The sequence below is a fragment of the Stenella coeruleoalba genome (genome assembly GCF_951394435.1).
Source record: "Stenella coeruleoalba genome assembly, chromosome: 4".
Classification (NCBI taxonomy): domain Eukaryota; kingdom Metazoa; phylum Chordata; class Mammalia; order Artiodactyla; family Delphinidae; genus Stenella; species Stenella coeruleoalba.
The window spans coordinates 19,253,263-19,270,545 of record NC_137149.1 but is presented as its reverse complement, the minus strand read 5'-3'; the positions used below and the strand labels follow the sequence as shown (position 1 = coordinate 19,270,545).

The 17,283-nt window shown below is 34.6% G+C and overlaps 1 protein-coding gene across 1 annotated transcript in view; it reads left to right on the top strand.

The window, feature by feature from the left end:
- BLTP1 (bridge-like lipid transfer protein family member 1) overlaps positions 1 to 17,283 on the top strand; it is a 207,766-nt gene that overhangs the window by 40,888 nt on the left and 149,595 nt on the right. Inside the window, exons 8-15 of the mRNA XM_079919926.1 lie at positions 1,998 to 2,079; positions 2,456 to 2,649; positions 4,952 to 5,031; positions 6,866 to 7,016; positions 11,230 to 11,386; positions 11,795 to 11,873; positions 14,726 to 14,817; positions 16,131 to 16,248. Coding sequence (XP_079776052.1) covers positions 1,998 to 2,079; positions 2,456 to 2,649; positions 4,952 to 5,031; positions 6,866 to 7,016; positions 11,230 to 11,386; positions 11,795 to 11,873; positions 14,726 to 14,817; positions 16,131 to 16,248 — 953 coding nt within the window. The remainder of the gene's footprint in view (positions 1 to 1,997; positions 2,080 to 2,455; positions 2,650 to 4,951; positions 5,032 to 6,865; positions 7,017 to 11,229; positions 11,387 to 11,794; positions 11,874 to 14,725; positions 14,818 to 16,130; positions 16,249 to 17,283) is intronic.

Genomic DNA, 17,283 nt, shown 5'->3' with positions numbered 1-17,283 from the left:
GTTGAACCAGTCTTGTATACATAATAGTTTTATTTATTTATTTATTTATTTATTTATTTATTGCGTTACGCGGGCATCTCACTGTTGTGCCCTCTCCCGTTGTGGAGCATAGGCTCCGGATGCGCAGGCTCAGCGGCCATGGCTCACGGGCCTAGCCGCTCCGTGGCATGTGGGATCTTCCCGGACCGGGGCACGAACCCGTGTCCCCTGCATCGGCAGGTGGACTCTCAACCACTGCGCCACCAGGGAAGCCCTAGTTTTATTTTTTTTAAAGTAGATGATGAGGATGTTTATTCTCAATTAAATATTTAGTGCATCTTATGTCCCAGGCACTGAGCTTGAGGTACTGGAGATACTGAGAATATGACAACTGTTCTATCTTGAGGGAATTTACAGCCTACTGTGGAAGTTAGAACACTTAGCAGGCAATTTTAGTGCAAGAAATATAACAGGGACAAGAATAGAATTCTCTGGGCACACACAGAAGGATCCGGGAAGGTAGGAACCTTAAAGGTGAATGAATTAAGCAGAGAAGGAGTTGAAAGTTCTACCATGGAGAAGAAACATCATATGCAATAGAGAAGTTGTTACTGAGACTGGAGTGGATTACTTGAGGTGGGGATAAATTAGACTAAAATGTTTAGCAGAATCTGGGTTAGAAATATGGCCTTACCCCAGGTCAGCAGTGTTGTGTTGTGATTGGAGGGAGATAAGACTGGAGGCAGGGAGACCAGATAGAAGGATGTAGTACAGTTCAGGGAAGAGATGATCATCAACTGGGTTGTTAGCAAGGGGAAGGAAGAGAAGGAGATGGATTCCAGATACATTTAAGCAGATGAATACTTAAGAGAGTGATGAATTAGATGTGGAGAACAAATAAGAAGGATGAGTCAACAGTGAATCCAAATTTCTAATTTAAGCAGTAGTCATGCTTAGTCAGGGAACGTTAGAGAAAGGTTAGGGGGTGGTAGTGAGGTTAGTTTTGAATTTAGTTTTAAGCACTGAAGGCCATCTTACAAATATGGCTCCAGAAGTGTGATTTAGGAGTTACTGGGTTATTGAAGAGACATGCCTTGAGTTTTCATATGAAATCTTTAGTGAATTGCTGTGAATTTTTCATTTCTTAAATTTTGTGTACTTTGTGTATGGCCAATTCCTTTTTTCTTACTCTTGGTCTATCCTTTTCATTGTATTGAGAGGAAATTATTTTGCCACAGAGTGGCGGGAGTAGGGAAGGAGAAGGATCAGCTGAACTGTCAGAAGTGCTTAAAACACTTCAAACATCTAAGTAACTTATATCTTGGTAATTTTTGTTTTAATTATAATTTTTGCTGTCTTGTAAAATGATATAATGTAGTGTGATAGGCATAATGACAGATGTAATGACAGCACATCATAATTTATACTTTGTCATTAAAGCTTGTCATTCTGAAAATATACTTTTTTGTTATAGCTTCTTATATAAAAATTGGTGCATGATAGAGTACATTCTAGGAGACATTTTAGGGATATTAGTGTCCCTTAGATGGTCATTGTTTTGTTTACTGAGCAGTCATTAGATATATTTGGAAAGATATAACTGGTATTAATAATGTGTATTGTGGGACTTCCCTGGTGGCTCAGTGGTTAAGAATCTGCCTGCCAGTGCAGGGGACACGGGTTCAATCCCTGGTCCGCGAAGATCCCACATGCCGCAGAGCAGCTAAGCCTGTGCGCCACAACTACTTAGCCTGTGCTCTAGAGCCCGCGAGCCACAACTACTGAAGCCCGCGTGCCTAGAGCCTGTGCTCCACAACAAGAGAAGCCACTGCAGTAAGAAGCCCACACACCACAACAAAGAGTAGCCCCTGCTCACCACAACTAGAGAAAGCCTGCGCGCTGCAACGAAGACCCAACACAGCCAAAACATAATAATAATAATGTGTACTATGAGGAAGTCAACAGTATTCTCAGGTACTTAATTTTTCTCATATGTCAATTTTTGTTTTTTTTCTCAGAGTTAAAGTAAAAACAGAATCTCAAGACCCCACATCTTCATGGAGATCACTTATTCCAGTCATAAAGGTCAATGTGAGCACGGTAAGTAAATTCCACTACAATTAATGTTTCATGGGTTAATAACAGAACCTTTTATTTTTGCAAATATAATTTTCACTTAAGAAAGTAATTTTCTAGAGGTCTTTGGGTTCCATTCTTAATAAAGTGAAAGAATTATTTCAACACCAATACCATTTTAGCACAAATGTATAGACCTGTAAGGCTATTTATTTATTCACAAGTGCTCAAATTTCTTTAAACACTAGTCTAAATTGATCAGTGGAGCAATTTAAACAGTGTATAGTGCTAAAGTGGAATCATTTAGTAGTTGCTTGAAAATGCTTGTTACTAGGTCACCTGAGGAAAAAAAATACAGCCTAAATAGTATGGCATAATATCTCTTACCTGTTTTTTTTAGGGACGCTTGGCCTTTGGAAATCATTACCAACCTCAAACTCTGTGCATCAACTTTGATGATGCTTTCTTAACCTATACTACAAAACCACCTTCCAGTCATCTTGATCAGTTCATGCATATTGTGAAGGGAAAGCTTGAAAATGTTCGAGTCATGCTTGTTCCTAGTCCAAGATATGTTGGTCTTCAAAATGATGAGTAAGAAAGTCATAAAAATAACAAATAACTTCTTTATACCTATTGTAGCTTATCATTTAGAATCTTTAGTATCCTTTTAATTTCTTTGCTATAAGTTGGGCAATAATTACATATATTTCTCTATTAAATCAACTGAGAGTATTCCTGCTTTATAAGATAAATGAATGGAGTTTATCCACTGGTAAACTCCTATTTTAAATATTTTTCTATGAGCTATTTTTCTTGTTCTTTAATTGTAATAGTTAATATTTATTGCCATTTAATATATGTCAGGCACTGTTTATAAGCTTATAATTTTTCTATCCTTTTCTCAGTGTATTTGGGAAATTTATTTTGGGCAATTGAGCCCCGATGTTTGTATGTTAGAAAATACACATTACAGGTAGGTTTTTATTTTCAGAAGGGATGGATAAATAGTAAATTCAACAAATTCATTATAGTAGAGTATCATTGGAGTTAATGAAAAGTTGAAAGTTGAATCAGAATTACTCTTGGAAAACTGATGAAGTTAAGACAGTTTTGGAATTCAGTTGACATTTAAGTCCCAGTCAGTTTTCCACTTAGCTTTCCAGATTTGCTTTCCTTCAGTGAAGTAAGCTCCTTGCTTTTAGGAGACACATTGTAATAATGACGCACACTAGAGTCACCCTCTTTGTGGTGGGATGCTTCCATTCCAGAGGACCGAGGTCCCCAGGTAACAGACACATGACTCGCATCTGACTCCCAGGCCACATGCTCATGAGTGGGGTGAGGGCTCTTGTAATCTTTGTTATTCTCAATCACTATCCTTTTCTGTGAAGGAGTCTATCGTTAAATTTGTGTAATTTAGTATTCATGTGATAAAAGTAAAAGTATTCATGTGATGAGTTTCCACTGTCTCAGCTTTTGTCTTTGTGTGTAGGCAATATAAAGTTTGAGGTTATGAGAAACATGATTGTTTCTTTTTAGTTCCAACTTTTGGCTAGTTTGCTATTAGATTTTCTAGGGATTGGCTAGAATGACACAGTCATTTTCCCAGCTTGAGTACCGGGGAGGCTCTGGGTCTACCTGGTTTCACACTCTTCAGGATCACTGAATTGCTAAGCATCTTGGAGTATAAGCTACGAACACAATTCTATATTTATGGGTGCAAGTTGTAATACTGAAAAAAATAAATCTGGGTTTTTGTGAAAATTACTACAGAGTAAAATGAAAAAGTGTCCTGCTATTTGTATAAAAAGATTTAAAATTGTGTTTTTCACTCTTCAGTAGTAAACATGGAGATTAAATAATGAGATTAAACCCTAACCTTTGTGATTTAATACATATTTAGAAGAAGATTGTTGAATTTGTATGTGTTATATTATCTGATGATTGAGAGGTTAATTTTGATATGGAAGGAAGATATTGTGGTGTATGATAAAGACAAAAGTTATTAAATCAAAGCAAGTAGAGGGAAGTTAATTGATGGTACAGAAACATTCATTCCAGAATTTGAGTTCAAGATGTTTGCTTTAAGTTTATTTTAAGTTGATCAACTAAATATTCTTGGAAATAGGTAACATAAAGTTGTTAAAAATGACAACATTTTTTTAATTTAATGTTTCTGAAAGGTTATGCTTTATTTTACAATATATAAGATGATATTTTTAATCAGTTTTATAGTGTTATTAATATAAAATGGTTGAATTTGAAGTCTAATTTTAAATTTATTGTTGCAAATGCAGAATATGATTATTATATTCCAATGAACATTGTTCTTCCATTGTATTTAATTAAACTTTGTTTTATTTATTTTTTTGTTTTTATTTTTTTGCGGTACGCGGGCCTCTCACTGTTGTGGCCTCTCCCGTTGCGGAGCACAGGCTCCGGACGCGCAGGCCCAGTGGCCATGGCTCACGGGCCCAGCCGCTCCGCGGCATGTGGAATCTTCCCGGACCGGGGCACGAACCCGTGTCCCCTGCATCAGCAGGTGGACTCTCAACCACTGCGCCACCAGGGAAGCCCTAAACTTTGTTTTAAATGGATTTCTCTCATTCAAAACTTAAAATGAGAAATGCAAAACAGATTTTTTTGTCTTTCTTTAAATGATTTTACTGGTCAAAATTTTTTCAGTGCCAATTTTTTATATAGTCTAATATAGAAAACAATTATGGAACAATTTATTGTGTATGTGAAAGATGTTTTCCCTTTCCAAGTTTCTACACTTGATTGCTTTTTAGTTTTCTTTTTTGTTTTCACCCATTACCATCGTTAATTAGCATACTGAACATTTTATATTCTGGAGATGTACTTAGTTTGCCTTCCACCTTCCTTTGTATAGACCACCAAGATTAATGGGAGAAGGTTTTGTGGTGATGCAGTCGAATGATGTTGACATCTACTATTACATGGATGAGCCAGGTATTATTTTTTGAAAATATGTTTCATAGCTACAATTCTGTTTCTTCTATGAAATGCTGATATCTAATAATATTTTAAGTATCCTTGCTTAGGATATAAATAAGCATTAATAATGGTAAATGTGGATGTGAGAATGCCTACCTAAAAAATATCTGTGTCATTTGTCAAAAGTTGAATATTCTTTAGTATTTCAGATCAAAAGAGAAAAATATAGTAATCTTTCCTTCAAATTCCATTTTTGCAAGTATACTTCAAAAATTGTGAATACAAATGACCGTGAGTGAAAACCAATAGAGAATGTGATGATAGTTAAGGTAGTTCATGCTGGCTTAGGGGAAAAATATCACAGTAAGTTGGATTTGAGGCTTAAAGTTTAAGGATTGAAGTCCAGCTAGTTACAGTGCTTCACAGGTGACCTCCGTTTTATAAATAAGCTAAATATTGGATTTTTAGTCATTTTTTCCTAATTCTTGTTTTTCATACCTTTCAGGAGGTTTATGAGGTCAAAGTATGTTCAAAATTAGGATGTTATTTGCCTTTTTTTTTTTACCATGTTGTATTGATGGTGTAAAAGTTACAGGGGGCAAAACTTCTGGTGCTTTAGCATGAATCAAGGCAGTGATTCCAAACTATACTAGTGATCCCTGTCTTTTTCACTGCCACACAGTCACAATAAAACAAATGCCAGTGTACTTTACAGTGTCTTTGATTAAGCAGTAAAAATTACTTTTATCAAATCTTGACCCTTCAGTAAACTTTTTAATATTCATTTAATAAATGATAAGAACACATAATGCACTTCTGCCTCATACCAAAGTACACTGTTGTTTCGAGGAAAAGCGCTCTGTGATTGAGTTCCAAGCTGAACTGTTTGCTCTTTTCATGCAATACCAGTTGTGCTTGAAAGAGCAACTAGGGACAAACTATGGTTTTGAGCTTTCATGTGAAAGTTAGAATTTTGGAAAATTTGGGTCTGCCACTGTGAGTTTGATGACTTTTCTGATGAGACTACCAGTGTTATTAAAAATATGACTTCTTAAATGTTTAATAATGAAATTTGTCTATTTGGGAAAAATATGCATGTCTCAGTGAACCAATATTTTCCAAATGAACAATTCATGATGTCCGTAAAAGATTTATTCAGAGTGCAAGAGAGATCAGTAAATTTTAACGTGTCAGAGTATGAGAAGTTCAGCAATATGGTTTCAGATTCCACATTGCAAGTAATCTTTAAGAAATTACCACTTGTTGAATTTTGGTCTAGTGTCAAAGAATATCCAAAATTATCTGAAAAAGCTATTAAAATACTCCTCCCTTTTCTGTCTACCTATTTGTATGAGGCTAGGTTTTCTTCAATAGATTAAGTGCAGAAACAGCTGTGAGAATTCACTTGTTTTCTATTAAGCTGTATATTTAAGAAATTTGCCAAAATAAAAACGATGCCAACACTTCTCAATAAATTAATTTGTTTTAGAAAATATGCTTATTTTGATTAAAAAATATTTTCATTCAAAATGAAATAAAATTTTATTTGTTTTCATTAAAATGTAGTTATTTTTCACATCATATTTTCATTAAATCTTATTAGACATTTTGTTATGTCAACATGTAATGAGTTTATTTTAAAAATAAAATTTAAAAATATTGCTCAATTCAAATTTTGAATACAGTAAATTTTGATAGATACAATACAAAAAAAATCCCACTTTGGGGTCCTCAATATAGAGTGTAAAGGGTTCCTGAGATCAAAAAATTTTTAGAAATGTTGATCTAAGGAAGCCTTTTAATGGTTATTTTAAGTAACTATCTTCATATTGTATATTCTGCAATATAGGACTTGTTCCAGAAGAAACAGAAGAAACTATTGAAGGAGAAATGAGCAGTGAGGATTGCAAATTACAAGATTTGCCTCCCTGTTGGGGACTGGATATAGTTTGTGGTAAAGGAACAGATTTCAACTATGGACCATGGGCTGATAGGCAGAGGTACTTGATTAAATTATATTTCTAAGTCAAACGTTTTGGGATAATACTATAATTTTTATTAAATGCTAGCTTAGTATCAATATTTTTATAAGCTATTTTATTATGGCAGGGTAAGTTATCACTAAACATTTTAATCCAAATAATTTGTAGAGAAATTGGCACAAGCAAGTTTGCTCTAAAGGAGGAGCTAATTCATTAGAAAAATGGTGAATGAGCAGAATATTTATTGGTTCCTTAGTTTTTTCTTTTGTATTTAATCACCGAATATGCCAGGGATTGTTGGGACTATGGAGATTCAGAGCTAAAAGACATACATAGTTCAGTTTCGGAAAAAAGAAACAAAAGAGTTTTATTAAGTGCTGTATTAGAGGTACGTAAAAAGTCTTGATGAAGAATTTAGAGAGGTACTGTATTAGTTTGCTGAGGCTGCCACAACAAAGTACCACAGACTGTGTGGCTTAAACAGCAGAAATTTCTCACCGTTCTGGAGGTTAGAATTCTGAGATCAAGGTGTTGGCAGGATTGGTTCCTTCTGAGGGCCGTGAGGGAAGGCTGTGTTTAAAGCCTCCCTCCTTGGCTTGTGGATGGTCATCTTCTCCCTGTATCTTCACATGGTCTTCTCTCTTGTGTGTTTTGTAGGTCTCTGTGTCCAAATTTCCTTTTCTTGCAAGAATACCAGTCATATTGGATTAGGGCCCACCCTATTGACCTCATTGTAACTTAATTACTTCTCTAAAGACCCTGTCTCTAACTATGGCTAAATTATGAGGTACTGAGGATTAGGACATATGAATTTTAGGGGGACACAGTTTAGCCCATAACAGGTTCATAACTCATATTGAAGAGGAGAGAACTGGGGAATGCTTTTTGGTTGAGGTAATATGTGAGTTGAGTTTTGAAACATAAGTAAGAATTAGCCAGGGAAGGAAGGGAAGGATAAGTAATCAAGGCAAGGGAGGAGTTCTGCAAATGCATGATGGCAGTGGAGAATTGTCTTAATAAGTTCTATAGGTTGTTAAAGAGATTTGTAGGTAGTTAAGAAATATATAGATTTTATACTGGAGGTAATAGGGAGTGCCTGAAAGGTAAAAAAGGGTTTTTTATTTCTTAGTTATTCTACTAATTTTGAAGTAATTTTCTGTTTTTAATATATTATGAACATCTACCTACTTATTGAAGAACTTTAAACAAAGGAGGGGACATGTACTACTATTTATGAGGGAACATCTAAATTTTTATGTAAATATACCTTGTTTAAAGCTAGTTTAGTCTTTCATAAACTAGCTTGAATGGAGAAACAAGCTTAATCAGTCACTGAGGCAGATATTACTGGGCCACTGATGGACTACTAAGAGTGCTGATACTTGATATACTCACTCTTTTTATACTTAATTGTTTTTTTTAAAATTTTATTTTAGTTTATGTTTTTACACAGCAGGTTCTTATTAGTTATCTATTTTATACATATTAGGGCATATATGTCAATCCCAGTCTCCCAATTCATCCCAGCACCACAAACCACCCCCGCCACTTTCCCCCCTTGGTGCCCATATGTTTGTTCTCTACATCTGTGTCTCTATTTCTGCCTTGCAAACTAAATTGTTTTAAAAAGTGCTTTCTAAGCCCGGGCGCAGCAGCGAAGACCCAATGCAGCCAAAAAACACAAAAGAAGTGCTTTCTACTTAGCATTGTTAGAAGAATTATATACTTTGTCAGTTACTACATTCTGTTAACCTTGGTATCTCTAGCATATAGAAATACCTGCTCCATTAAGTAGCTACTTAAATAACAGTAGTTTGGTAAATATATAAGTAAGTGTGTTATTTGAATACTTGGAGTATGCCAATACAGTACTTCATTAAGTTCTGGGTTAGATTATTAGACCCAAAGGTAAACATAGCTTAAAATTTCAGGTTAGAAAACAAGTATTTTTCAAATTACTGGATTAAAATTTTCCTTTTATAATAAAATTTTTCGTACATTAAACCATGCTATATTTACTGTGGAATAGTTGAAAATGAGGGGTTTTACATTCCCTTAAGTAACAGTTGCACTTGCTATATTTGAAAGGAAAAAATTAAAGCAGTGCTTTAACACAGACACAGAATATTTTTGCATTTTAGTATTTGAATAAAGTGTGATTCTTCTTAAACTATATTTAATTGTATTGCATTAAGAGAAGTATTAGGCTATATTTACATGAAAATCCTAGCTAAAATTCTTTTAATATATAGTCATATTCACTCTTTGGGTGATCTTTGTATAATACAGAGAAATGATACTGTAGATAACATGAAAGAAAAATTTGCTTTACCAGCTCCCTTCAGTAGGTCCTGCCACTGCTAGGAGAGAACAGCAGTACATTTTTTTAAGCTGGACTTAACAAAACCATTCAGATTTATTAAAAAGAAAGAAGAAAGAAAGAAATTTATCACATGGGTTTAGTTTCCTTGTGTGAGTAATAATAGTATTTATCTCCTCCCTTATATATGCAAATTGTGCATTTCCTCTCTTGTAGCCATTTCCTTTTCACCTTCTCCATACTGAGTTTCTAAACAAATATGAACTGTTATCAGAAATGTTCATTAGGTCATTTTTTTTAGTATCTACCTATTAGTGTAAGAAATATAGAAAGAAATCTCAACTGTTTTATTATTGGATAGTTCACTCAGCATTGTTTTTGATCTCTGATGTAGCATGACCTTATTTAGCTTATAGATTTTAATGTCAGTTCTATTACCTTTACATGATTTTCTTTTTTTTTTTTAACATCTTTCTTGGTGTATAATTGCTTTACAGTGGTGTGTTAGTTTCTGTTGTATAACAAAGTGCATCAGCTATATATATACATATATCCCCATATCCCCTGCCTCTTGTGTCTGAATCTTTAAGACACTCGGCTTTTCTTTTTAAGAGTTTTCATGACAGAGTTGAAATATAAACTTCATAAATTCGTGCTTACTCCTTAATGATAACTATAATAATGCAAATATTCCTGATATTGTCTGGCCTTTTATTGCTTTCATTTATATTTTCACACTTGATCTTCATAACAGTGAGAGACACAAGGACAGGTGTGGTGATCTGATTATACCTGTGAGAAAATGAAGACACAGAAATTCAGTGATTCGGGCAAGATAGTAAAGCTATAGCATCTAGAGCCAAGATTCAGACCAACCCTTCAAGTCCGCTGCTCTTTTCATTATATCCTGCTACCCATTTTATAGTCCATGATCACCTAATGATCAGATGGATTCTTTGTCTTGAAAGCTTAGTTTTGTATATTTGTGTCTTAGCCAAAACATTTACAGACTTAATTTTCTTTTCGTGTCTATAATGGATCAGTTTGCAAATTTTGTTCTGTTGATCTGATTTTTCGCAGTCAGTTTATTCCAAGTAGCATTTCCTGTTACTGATGACTCCTTCCTCAGCTCTTCCTATTTAAAAGTCAGAAACTGATACTTTTTCTGAATGTATGAGTAACATGCTAATTTTTAATTATATAGAAAGCTATGAATTGAAAGTTTCTTGGTTTCTTTCATGTTTGTCAAATGATATGGGGAGGCAAATACATGAGAGCCCTAGCCTCCAAACACTTGCTTCTTTTTAGAAATCTATTGCTCTTTAGACTCTTATTGTTATAACGTTGATTAATAGTGATTATGAAAATAATAGAAATACACTTTCTCCATGTGCCATGTACTGCCAAGTCTTTTTCATATATGTTGTCATTTAATTCTTGGATCTATTCTCTGAGACTGGTTATGACAATCCTCTTTTACAGGTGAGGAAGCAGGCGAGTGTCCTCAGAAAGGTTAAGTAGTAATTGTCCAGAGTGGAATGATTCTAATTAAGCCATCCCCCTTCAGCTCTTTCTTTGCCATTTGCACAATTGATATACCTGTAGAAAGTCTTTAATTTTTCACAGTATGTTTGAATAGTGCAAATTTGGTCTTACCTATGTCTTATTTGATAGTAGTATATTAAGTGCTCAAAGCTCATTGATCTCTGGAAGTATAAAACAGTCTTTCATTTTACTGAAAGGAAATTATGGTAGGTGTTATTTTGTGACTTATAATTTTTTTTCAATTTTATGTCTAATTGTTAAATAAGATAGCAGTGGTAATAGAAAGTTATAATACTGATTTTGTCTCTTATCAGAGGTAATTTTATTTGAATAACTTGTCATTATTCTTTCTTCCTCTTTATTTAGAGATTGTTTATGGAAGTTCTTCTTCCCTCCTGATTATCAAGTTCTGAAAGTCTCTGAAATTGCACAGCCTGGGAGACCAAGACAGATCCTTGCTTTTGAACTACGAATGAATATTATTGCAGATGCTACAATTGACTTGCTGTTTACCAAAAATAGGGTAATTATTGAAATAATATAGTGGAAAATTATGTGTAAAATTTGAACATTATTTTCCAGAGTATCTTTCTGGTGACTAGTCCTATACTCAGATTCATTTCTATGAGCTTCCCTGACCCCCACCCCCAATAATTGTATGTATGTTACTTTCATTAAGTGCCAAATAATAGAAAGAAGTTAATTAATAATAATAGACCTTTATAGTATAGTCTGATTCATTTTCTCCTTTAAATCTGACCAAACTGTTTTAGTATATTTTTGGTATAAATTTGAACTTTTGCTCTTAGGAACTGTTAATACCTATTTAATATTATTGATGATTAAATTTTATCTTTGATAATAACTGAAAAGTAAAGATGGGAGTGTAATTATAATAAATGTCTCATGAATTATTTTTTGCTTTTGATAGGAAACAAATGCTGTACATGTAAATGTAGGAGCTGGCTCATATTTAGAAATTAATATTCCAATGACAGTTGAGGAAAATGGTAAGCTATGATGAGTGTTTTTCTGTTTTAAGTGATTAATAGGGGAATAATTAATACATAAATAATTATTAATCCAGTTAGACTAAAATTAATGGGGTTTTCTTTTTCAGCTTTTTATTATATTTTGATGTGCCTGTAGTTAGTAAATACTATATTATTTATGCACTTGGAGAGAAAGGAAAAGTGTTTTAATCAAGCTAGGTCTTATTATTCTGTGCTTTCATTATACCTTACACTTCTTTTGTAAGTTTGTGCGTAATTTGCTTAGTGTATGTTTTTCCTGTTAGTCTGTTGCTCTGTGAAGGCTGGTACTACGTATTTCTTTTCACTGGTGTATACCTGTGCCAAACCCAGGACCTGGCATGTGGTCCATGGGCAGAAATAGATTGAATGACTAATAGGCTTTGTTTCAGGTTATATTGTTAGTAGATTTTTGTCAGGAAGTAACCTGGGTACTTTGAATAGCATAACTTTAAGAAAGCAGATTATTTCATATTTAAAATATTAAGTCATGCCCTGATTAGCTGTAGTTTTATCTGAGCTAAGATAATCTAAGTTCATTATGAATTTAAAATTTGGGCTCTGATAACAGGTTAATCAGTAACATGATTAAATACTTTATTGTTAAATTTATCAAAATATTATGTAGTCTCCCTCATTTCTCCTTGTTCTTCCCATCCTCTTATTACATTTGTAATTGAGACCAGTTGAAGTGAAATTCTGCTTTATTTCTTCACTTTCTTGAAGGTATGGAGAGTAGCAACTCACCAATGTTTTTAAATTACTGAACAGCAATGTTACTATTGCTAGGTATAATTAGAATAAGTTTTATGTAATTCTTGGCTCTCTTTTCTTGTTTCTGTCACTCATTTTGTTGCTACGATAAAAAGAAAACGGGCAAAAAAAAAAAGAAAGAAAACAGGCAAAGGTGTTGACTAGATTTATTAGCTTGCATAAAAAGATAGCAGTTGAGTCTGCCTGCTTAGATAATTAATTGAAAAAGTGACTGAGAATGAGATAGTATATCTTTTCCCCGTAACTTTAGGGCTATTACACTGAAGAACTAAAACCTTATCTTAGTTACTTTTAAAAGAATAACCTAAGTCTTGAAGCAGATGCTTGAGATTCTCTAGGATTCAGAGTAGTCAGTTGGAAAGAAGCATCTTTCAGGATAGCCTTAATTACTGATATATAGGATCTGTAATTCTGTAGAGGAAGAGGCTGTTGAGGGTTGCACAGAATTGAGAATGGTTCAGTTAAGGGAGTGCTTCTGCCTTTTTTTTTTTTTTTTGATTGATTTATTTATCTTTGGCTGCATTGGGTCTTCGTTGCTGTGCACGGGCTTTCTCTAGTTGCAGCGAGTGGGGGCTTCTCGTTGCGGAGCACGGGCTCTAGGCATGTGGGCTTCAGTAGTTGTGGCACGCGGGCTCAGCATTTGTGGCTTGTGGGCTCTAGAGCGCAGGCTCAGCACTTGTGGTGCACGAGCTTAGTTGCTCTGCGGTATGTGGGATCTTCCCGGACCAGGGCTTGAACCCGTGTCCCCTGCATTGGCAGGCGGATTCTTAACCACTGTGCCACCAAGGAAGTCCCTCTGCCTTTTTAAACTGATGATGTATATAGGAAATAATATTTGTAAAGATTTTTGGGAGGTACATTTATTGGTGCACTGGGGTAAAGGGACCATCTGAGGACTGAGGCATCAATATCTTGAGCATATACCTATTATGAATTCATGGGAAGTGCCACAGCACACTGACTGTTGAACTGAATGAGTTAAGTGTCTAAGAAAAACCCAGTCAAGTTATTGGTAAAGGTTAGGTGGCTTTTAAGATGACTGTCTTCAAAGGGAAAAATAGACTTAGTTCTTAGACAATAACAAAATATAATTTGAAAACATTTAAAAACTGGTCCCAGAGATTAAGTTGTTTGGGGAAAAAAAAATGCCCAGAGCAGGATGCGTGTTGAATTAGCCATATAAGAATGTTCATAGTGTTAGTGTTCATAGGAGGGCAGTCCATCAAGAAAAGAAGTGAAATACTCTGAACCTTTCTGCTTTTATTCAGAGTGGGGCTGTGTTGTTTGGTAACTGTCACTATGTAAGGAATAGTTTTTTTGTTTAGCAACTGTCATTACACATTTTTTTCAATAATTTATTTGTGCAATCTCCTGACTTCTCTCCTACCTATACTTGCCCTGATGGGTGGATTTTGAACAAGGATATGATATATTAGATCTATCCTATTCCCTTTTTTTTTAATACTGTCTTTTCTACAGATTTCAGACTCTTCGAAGTCATTTAGTGAAAGGGTCTGTCCTGGGTGGTGGAGTAGATTTGGATTTCTAGCATTGCCTATCTGTAGCTATGACTAACTCAAGATTTTCTTATTGGGATATTCAAAGCCATGTTTTCAATACCTCTATAATAAAGCTGGTGTTTTAATTTCCAGAAAAAAAAAAGAAAAAAAAAGAAAAAAAAAGCAACTGTCATTACTTAAGGGGTAGTTGAAAATATGTACCCTTGAGTCAGTGAAAAAAAGGACATGGGAGCAGTCTTAAATATTTGCACACTATCATTTGGAAAATAGACTTGTAGTTTTGCACTGGAAAGCAGAGTCAGGATAGACCTTATATGAAGATGGAACTCTTTTCCATCAGAGCTGTCCGAAATGAGAAAGGTTACCTATTAGATAGTATACTCCACATTATTGGGGGTGTATTTAAATAGTGACTGATTACCATTTTTCAGGAATTCCTTCTTTGGGTGGTGGGGGAATTTGTTTCCAGTCCAAAATTTTTAATTATATGTATATATTTCTTTAGGTTCTTAATTTTTATGTTTTCACTTATTTTAGGTTACACCCCTGCAATTAAAGGACAACTCTTACATGTTGATGCCACTACCAGCATGCAATACCGGACTCTTTTAGAAGCAGAAATGTTAGCAGTAAGTCTAGAGTGTATGATGATATGCCTACATCCATAAAATACAAATTTGGTTTTAATTTTTTAATATAAAATTTTAATGACCAGGAGGTCATCAAATGGTCAGTCTTCTCATTCAAGAACAACCAGATGCTCTTGACCATGTTTTTGGGAACAGGTGTAGATTTCCAATGCTGTGGACTCCCTTTGGCATCTCTCTGTTGCTCTTCTTTTGGGGGAAATGAATATAAGGCAACACTACATGGGTTTTTGGCCTTTAGAAATGTGAAAAGTTCTCGGTGTATTGTTTTTAAACTTCATTGTATGGCTAGACTAGCTGTCTCCTATGCTGTAAGTAAGATAATTTTTTACTGTATGTTTTCTGGCCCCACCAGATTCTTTCTCAGGGCTTAACAATTCATTGTCCTTTTTTACTTGATGAATAAGGTAAAAGGAAGAAAATCTTATTGATACCCTGAATTGCTCCATATTAGAAACAGAATAAATATGGAAATGCTCATGATTGAAAACTGCAGGTCAGGAACTCATTAATCAAGCAGATTATTATTTTTTCTCAGGGACGACAGTAATAACAACAATAATAACAAAAGTCACTGCGTAGAATGGCTGATATTTAGAGAGGATTCTTTTATATTAGATGATATCATTAGGTCCTTAATTGCTTGTCTAAACAAGCATATTTATATATGATATATGTAAATTAAGAAGAAAATTTTGCAGTTACCAAGAATATAATGAATACTATAAATATGAATATTCAGCATTTTAATGAATTCCTGAGCTATTGCTGATAAATGGTGCTGTGCAATAATGGTATTCCTGGCCAGGAAGCTCTTGCCTTTGCAGAATTGCCAAGCTTTGGCAGGTGGAATATACCACAAAGCATCATGTCAGATTTATAACTACTGTGCTGTCAAATAAGAACCGAGGAGGCACTGATGGCCAAACTTCTGTGTGACAGTATGCATTGCACTCTACCCTGCCTGACCCGAGCCTCTCACTTAACAGGTTAGGTTTAAAGAAGAGTTAATGAAGTTGGCTGTTACTCTGTTTAGCTACAGTATCAAAACTGTAGCCTGATTTGTTCTTAAAGTTTTTTGGCCACATCATGGCTTAGTATTTTAAGGAGCTGGATGTAACCATGGATACTGACCTTTAGCCACAGCAATATTAAAACCTCTAAGGGACATTCTGTTTGGCTCAGTAGGAAAATAAGTTTTAATTACTCACCAGTTTGTGTGAGTTCATTTCTAATGCTGTCACACAATGTCATATTTTAACCTCTGACATTTTTACTTAACATTTGATTTGCAGTTTCACATCAATGCCAGCTACCCCCGAATATGGAACATGCCACAGACATGGCAGTGTGAATTAGAGGTTTATAAAGCCACCTACCACTTCATCTTTGCACAGAAGAATTTCTTCACAGGTAATTTTCTAATAAGTATAAATACAATGAGATCTGAGATTTATCATAGTGAACTTGTTTATAGTCAATAAGTTTTGCTTTTAGATTCAACATAGGGACTTGATGACACAATTCATACTTTCTTTTACACTTCTTTTGGGGCCAAGTTTATCAAAGGAAAAACTTAAATATACATGTTCTATGCTGTCTTCTAACCCAAACAAGGAAAATATGAACCCAAAATTGAGCTTAGGAGGAAGTGCAAGAACTCATTTTTGTGTCAGTCTAGTGGGCGATAAGTTGGGGAAGATGAATCAGTTTCTTCTCTTCCTGAATTAGGCATCATTGTGGCTCTACTATTTTGTTTTAGTTAGTAATCCACAGACAGTATATTCAAATAGTCAAATACGTTATTTTTGTATTTGGAGTCCCTACTTAACTCCTTTCTGTTGGCATGTATAATTGAGTTGATGCTGTCATTAGGTGGAAAAAATTCTTTTATTTCTTGCAGCATATTATGATAGCTACTCATTATTTTATGATTATGGGAACATGTGGTCTTAGTCTCTGAATGACATAAATATTGCTACATAAAAATAAGCATTTTTTGAGCCTTTCTGTAAGAAGTTTAGCCAGAGTTGGTCTGCTTTTCTAGGATCAGTGGCTACCCCAGAACTCCTAATATTTGCTTGACTGATTGCTGCATTTATCTGTTCGTCCATCCACCCACCGATCATTTACAAGCATTCTGTGCTGAGTACTAATATTTGTGGGTATAGCAGTCATTAAGATATTCACAGGTTTCCCTGTCCTGACATTACTTACTAGCAATATGATGTCGGCCAAATTTCCTAATTGTTTAAGCTTCAGTTTCCTTATCTGTGAAATAGGGATACTAATTTCTAACCTAATTTTGCTACTGCTAGAGTTTTGGCCTTTTATAATAATGCCATTACTATAATATGTTCAATCATTAGTCTTCTATATTTGTTTTTTGCTTTGATCAGGAGCCTTATCGTGGGGATTAGATAGAATGATTCTGTATTTTTGCAGTTG